The following is a 7092-nucleotide window of genomic DNA, read 5'->3' on the forward strand; positions in this document are numbered from 1 at the left end:
CACCGAGAGACACACGAATGAAGCGTTAGCGAGGGGACACCGGGTCTGGGGGAGAAATGCCCGCAAATACTACCGAATGGGCGAGCATCGCGGTGGGGAAGTTAAAAAATAATGCATTTTAAATACACAAAGCGGTACTCTGGGAACAGTACAAGCGGTGAGAGGTTCATGACAGCCCTCCGCAGGGCGATGCCCCCCGGCCGCGCCCCGGGCCGGCGCCCCCAGAGCCGGCGGGGCCGGTCCCCCCGCGGCCGGCGGTACTCACGTTCTCGGTATCGCGCTCGTTCACCGTGGGCAATGGAGTCCGAGTGGACATTTTCCTTCACTCGGGCGGCCGCGCTGCCCGCGACGGCGGCGCAAACACACACACACACGGGCCCCCGGGCCGGGCTGCGCGTCTGCTCCGAGATGGTGGTCGCAGGGAGCCACCATGAAGGACGAGGTGGCTGGCGGGGGGCGGCGTCACGTCGGTGCCCCCCACCCTCCGGCGGCGCCCCACGCCCGAGCTAGATCCCCTCAGGGAGAGCAGAGCGGCCTCGCCCCCTCCGAGTCCTGCGGGCTCATCCTACAGCCAGGCCGGGGTCCGCGGGGGTCAGCAGCGGGGAAGGGGGCGCCTCATCAAGCGGGGAGGGATGGAGCCGAGGGAAGGGCAGCGGCGAGGGAGCGGCACGAGCGGGAGGGAAGCGCAGGGCGGGCGGGGAGGAGGCGGCAGTGGGGTGCCGCGCACCCCGGCTCCGCTCGCCGGCCCCTCTCCGCCGCAGCCGGGGCACGGCGGCTAGCGCAGGCCCGCTACCGAGGGGGCTCCCCTCTCCTTCCCCCGCCGCGGCTCCGCTTCACCGGGCCGCCGCTCGCATCCCGGCCCGCCCCTACCCGCCCGCTCCAGGCTCCGAGAAGGCCGGCACCCCGCGGGCCGCGGCCGGGCTGGAGAAGCTGGCTGCCCGCCTGACTCTGCCCTGCCTGCCCCCCGCCCCTCCGCCGCTCCCCGTCGAGCCAAGATGGCCGCCCGGCTTCCTCCGCGCCGAGCCCAGCTCCGACATGAACCGGAAGGGCCCGCCCCCCGCCCGGCCGCGCCGGGGAGGCCGGCGCCGGCGGCTTGTTGCTACGGGCTGCGGCGGGGCGGGGGCGGCGAGCGGGGCCGGGGCGAGCGCGTCCTTGTGTGGCGACTCCTACCCGCCCCCCCCCACGCCCAGCGCTCCGGGGGTCGGTCAGCGGGAGCCCTGTCCGTCCCCGGGGTCCAGCCACCCTTCGCCCCTCGAAGCAGCCCTGGGTTGGGGCATCTCCTCAACAGGCCCGCAGGGAGCTGCGGGGCTGGGCGTGACACGGGGAAGAGTGTGAGCGGGGCGGGGAGCTCAAGTGTTGGGGACACCGCTGGGGACACCGCGGGGCAGAGGGGGCGCGGAGGTGGCTGGAGAAGTGGCAGCATCTCCTCGGCCGGGGAAGGGGCGCAGGGTCGGACTCGGCTGCCTCATCACAGCCGGGAGCGGGAATGTGAACGTGTGGATCCAAAACCACCTCTACTGTACAGTGATAGTCAGGGCTTGGTCCTCAGATCGTCTTCTGCCAAAACATGTCCTCCCTTTCCTTGGGCTTCAGCAGCCCAAGTGGTGTGTGGTGAAGAAGGGAGCTCAGGCTGGCGTTGATGGATCTCACCTGGTGCGGCCAGGCGCCCACACACTGTTATGGCCCCGTGTTTTCACAGACATGTCATGCTCGGTTCATTTGGTGGAGGAGGATGGAAGCCCAGGCCATCCAAACACACTTCGTATATCCAGTAGTTACTCTGCAGGATCATTTTTAAGTATACGAGGGAGATCTTGGTATAGTCATGAGCAGATCTGATTATGAATTAAAAATGAGAAAGAGAAGTAATGTGTATATTTGATACAGAGGTGGTTTATAAACAGACACCTATTTCAGTTTTTCATAGAGAAAATGTGAAAATAGAAAACAAACAAACAATACTAGAACTGGTGGGATTTATAGAAACTTGGCATTTCTGGGAATCTGACAGCCCAGTGATAACCTGTCTTTCTAAAGCATAGCTTATCTGAGAAACTTTATGTCCCTTATAAAGATTTACCAGCTTAGCCTTGAAATCCATCCTACGATGTAGGTAATAATTTCCTCGCTTTTAGAGACAGCTGCAAGGAAAGATACCCTTTGAACACTACCCAGTAAATAAGTTGCTTGTCTGTTACTTCATCATCAGCACTACAAAATGCTCCACAATGCCTGACCTGAAGGAGAAACCCAATAGGCTTGCTTGGTGCCTTACCTTCCATTACTCGCTCTCAAGTTAGGCTAACATCTTGCTCTGTGTCAACAACAGGAATTTTGTATTTGAATACTCACCTCTCATGCAAGTGATCCATATTTCTGTGGGTACATATACATCCGTGCCTGTATATGCTCAGGTGGTACATACACATAGCACAGCCACTCTCTCTGGGTAGCGGGCAGGACTTTTTACATGGAAAAGGGAGTGGGATTTGCTTTGATCTGGTTTGCCAAGGTCAGTCATGAATTCTGAAGCAAAGCCAGGAAAAGTATCGGAATCTCCTGACTCTCCACTTTTGCTACAGGGCTGTTGCTTCATCTCTTTCTTTTTGGTTCCCAGTAGAACATATTCTTTGCAATATGTTTGTAAGAAGTGGTAAGTAACTTATGACAGAGTCAGAAAAAGGGTGAAAAATAGAGGTTTACTTGGGTTGTTCACAGTACTGATGCTCTCACCCTGCACTTGTGGGCACTCCAGCTGGCACAAGGAGGCTGAACTGCAGGCTGGCCTTGTCAAAACTGAGATCTGTGGAAGTGCTGTGCATATGCACAAAGAGGTATTAAAGTAAGCTAAGCTTTGTGTTATACGCACTTCTATTGCTGTTCCATGGTAGCAGTAATCACTCAGGTAAAATGGTTGGTTAAAATCCTAGGCATGCTGATGTGATAGGAGTTTTGCTGTCACCCCCATTTAATACTCACAGTCCAAATTAAAAGGGGCTGGGGAAAAGGTGCAGGGAGAGGGGAGTTGTGGGAAGGGCTGTTTGTGCCTTTTGGAGTCTCGTTTCTGATGGTCAAAGTGATTTTGAAGTAAGAAGTTTTGAAGAAAATGCTTGAGACCACAAAAATAACAGCAGCTGATTTTGCCGTTTTATTGCAACATTGATTAGTGCTGTTTTTTCCGCGTAGCAAAACTTGCACAGAGAATGACAAACTGCATAGCAGCTACTTTATTTTGTATTTCATTGTTGCTATATTCTGTTTCTTCTGTTTAAATGGGTGTGTTCATTTCAAAGTGTATTCATTTTCTTCTTAGAAATTGGGCCATACTCAAAAAACTGATTGCATGGGCTTCCTATTTCTTTGTTGTCTATAAATATTCTCCATATTATGAGGTACTACTTAAGCTGTGTTCACGAATGAGAAGGTGTTTGTTAGTTTGTTTTTCTATCTAAAGGCTCTGAAAAACTCAGAAAGCAGTCTAATAATCAAATTATGCTTTCTGTTTCTTGTGCTCTCACTAGTGATAGTGACAGTGATTTCATAAGTGGGACTTAGATGACAATGTTTGTATGTTTTCCAGAATAGGCTGCAACTTGCGCTTTGAGCTGGACTGGCTACAGTCCTAACAGTTGTGAAAACTTGTTTTTGCCAGTAGAGTTGGAGAATATGACTCAAAGACACACAGGAAACAAATCTGCTAGTTAAGGTGCCTTTTTTATGTCACTCTTTTGGCTGTCACCACACACAGAAACCAAAAGAAAACAATATGATACAAAACAACACCATTGTGGTGGAGAATTTAGGTTTTTTTTCCTCTGGACATTAAAACTCACACTGAAAGTCTCTTAACACTGCATTCCGCAGATAGAGTAGACCCTAACTTTAACAGCATTTGTGATCAGAGTAAAAGATGATGGAATTGATTACAATTGCTGGACAAAACATAAGGATTGATTTTAATAAAACGTAAGGATTGATTTTAATATATTTGAATGCATGGGGTTTGAGTCTTAATTCTGGAAGAAGTATTGCAAATGCAGAACAGACTGAGGACTTTTATTCCACTCACCTCACTTTAGAGGCTGGGGACTCAAAGGCATCAGCTGGTGGAGGCAAGTAGAGAATCAGCAAGTGTAATTGTTATAGCCGTCTCATTGTGCGCTGCAGCTATGGCAGTTTGCATGAGCCGGGAATCTGCCCAAATATTAAATATTTTTGGTTTTTTTACAAAAATACCAGCCTTAGACTGATCATTGTTAGCTCTGATGCGATTTCTTGATATTTTTTTAAGCCTTTGCAAAACACATGTTAAAATGTCTAACATCCACAGAAATGCAGCCAGTATTACTCATTCTGACACCTTTTTTTCCCCTCATAGAAATTCCAAGATAATCCCAAGCAGTGGAAGATATCTAGGACTGTTTCATTATCAGTGCTGCCTTTAAAACTAGAATCATTACTTGTGATTGAAACTGTTATTTGTATTTGGTTTTTTAAATTTTAAGTTCCAAAGAATACATAATCTTAATGGTGTTCTGTAGTAGAAAGAAATGTGTGATTTTGAAAATGACAATGACAAAGCTATTGATAGAAAAGGCCTGATTACTGTCTGCAACCTGAATCAATTGCCCATGCTCAGTTATAATGAGGCGCAAGTGCAACCCATTGCAAGGCCACGGCAAAGTATGTTTTTGACAGCAGGGAAAACAATGGAAAGAGAAAAGATTTTCCTTCCCACCTTCATGTCCAGCAGAGAATGAGATCTGAAAGGTGGGATAAGATTCTGTGTGTGTTGACTTCTTCCTTTGATCTGTGCCCATTTCTGAACTCTCCTTCCTGTCCAGAAGAACGAGTCCCTGGGGACAGCAGGGTGGCCGTGGCAGTGCGGTTGCTCTGCGCTCCTCAGGTAGCGGGGAGGTTCAGGCTGTGACTATGGGAAACCAGGAGCAAACAGTGGTGGTTCCTGGACTGCACGCCTCATTTGATTCCTTACCCGTAAGGCGAAGCATGCTGTGCTTTGCCTTCAGAGCCACATGGCATGGTGCATGGGATGTGAACCTTTGTGATGGGATTGCTGCCTGAACTGCGGTGTTTCCTCCACCATTTGACACAAACGCCTATATGGATCACAGGCTCTGGGACAGCATCACACGGCTCCAGAGAGATGGCTGAGAGCATTGTTCTTATGGACTGGCACAAGGTCAGTGTTTATAAAAGTGAGAGAATTGAAAATACCTCCTTAGCTTTCCATAAACCTGACGTCTTGTGGGTTACAAAGGAAATGCAAAGGACAAGTAGCCAGTTGGCGGTGATGCTGTCTCTGAGTTTGACTCTCTGTGTTTGAAACTAAAATAGGTGTTTTATAAGAAGCCACATCCATTCCTACTAGTGCATGACCCCAACAGGGCTGCATCTTAAACATAAAGCCTTTTAGATTCTTTGCCATCTGAGTCAGGCATGTTACTGCTCCTCCTACGCCGTTTCCTGTGTGGTTGATACTGAATCAAAGACCCCATTCACAATGATGGGAAAAGAATAGATTATTCTAACACATGTAATGTTTTCAAGCACAAATTAATAATTGGTGTACCTGAGCATTGGTGGGAAGTAATTGTTTCATAGCGGTGAGATAAATTCTAGGGTTTTTGGGCACAGGTTATCTAAAAATATTATAGCCCACGCTTGTTCAAAAAGGAACATCTAAAATTGTCAACAGGGTAATGGAAGTATGCAGCTTGGCTTAAATTCACAGGGCCTATGATAAGCCCAAAGAGCTGGGTTTTACTTGGAGAGATTTGCCAAGGAGTTTTTAGGCAGAGCTTCCTTCTCCAACTGCAGAGCATCTACCATCCAACCTGCAGCTCCTACCTGTGATAACCATTTGCATTGTCAGTGGTCAGCAGAGCCTCTTGGCTGCCATCCCTGTTGGTTATACCCTTCCCTGCTCTTCTCTGAGAAGAATCATTTATTCTCCAGGTACCTCAAAGTGTGTCTACACAGACAGCTCAGTGTACACTCAAACCACTCGTAAGTCTGCCCTCTTTGTGTGCTTTCAGGTCCAAGCTCGACCTGAGCCCCAGTGGTCTCTGAAGGCAACCCAAGTGAAGGTCCAAGTTCTTGCTCACGTGATCTCCAAAGCTTTGGCAGAACCAAGCCCTGAAGTCACTCTGTGTGGATTTCCCTGAAGTAACCTCTGATTTAGATAGTATCTTTCAGGAAAAATAAGGTTACTTGTGCCTTCCAGAGGCAAGGAATCACTGTCCAGGAAAACTGTCCATGTGATTGTTCCCACTCCCCGTTAGAAACCTTTGCTTCTGCTCTAGATATATCTAATGACACCTTCCAGCTGTCAGGTCTCTCCTATGTTTGTCTGGTGGGTGATCAAAATTTAATCCCCAACCAAGACCCAGCTCACCCCACAGCCATCTCCTCAAGAGACTGTAGAGACTGAAATCCTGGGGTCTGTCACCAAAAGGCATCCTATTCCAATTTGTAAGCACTAGTGTATGTGTTTTATCCGATCTGTCTCCACATTATCAATCTGTGGGATACCAGACGTGAACTTGGTGTTCCAGCTTTAATAACATGAAACCCGAATACAGATACGATATAACTTACTTTGCTGATGCCACAGCCAAGTAACCTGTTTAGCCCTCTCAGATACAGAAACTCTGAGCTCTGGAAGCTCAGATCCAGCTGTGACTTGCATGCCCTTTTCAGTATCTCTGATCCTTCTCCACATATCTCCCATCTTGAGGCTATGCTTTATTTTTCCTATGGGTATGCTTTTTAACATTGATCGTATTCAAATGTGTATCATTCACTTGAACACAAATTTGCTCCACACCAACAGCACATCCTTTGATTTTCACCTGTTCTCTCCATCTTGGTATTGTCAGCAAAACTTATCAGTAGTCCTCTCAGTTTCTTTACAGTCCTTGATAACATATCCATTGGTGCAGATGAAGAACTGATTGTGCAGGGTTATGGGACCATACTGCATTTTTCTGCTGTCAATAAGTGGTTGCCACCTTGAAAATTCACAAAGACTGTCCCAGGGTGGGGAAGGACTAGAGGGAAAATAAACAATTC

General features: G+C 48.8%; 1 protein-coding gene across 8 annotated transcripts in view; it reads right to left on the reverse strand.

Annotated features, from left to right (window-relative positions):
* MARK3 (microtubule affinity regulating kinase 3) overlaps positions 1-958 on the reverse strand; it is a 63868-nt gene extending 62910 nt beyond the window's left edge. For all 8 annotated transcript variants that reach the window (XM_080345000.1, XM_080344999.1, XM_080344997.1 and 5 more), the window contains exon 1: positions 266-958. In XM_080345000.1, coding sequence (XP_080201126.1) covers positions 266-316 — 51 coding nt within the window. In that variant the 5' untranslated portion in view covers positions 317-958. The remainder of the gene's footprint in view (positions 1-265) is intronic.
* Positions 959-7092: the final 6134 nt, after the last annotated feature.

This window comes from Nesoenas mayeri (genome assembly GCF_963082525.1).
Source record: "Nesoenas mayeri genome assembly, chromosome: 5".
Taxonomy (NCBI): Eukaryota; Metazoa; Chordata; class Aves; order Columbiformes; family Columbidae; genus Nesoenas; species Nesoenas mayeri.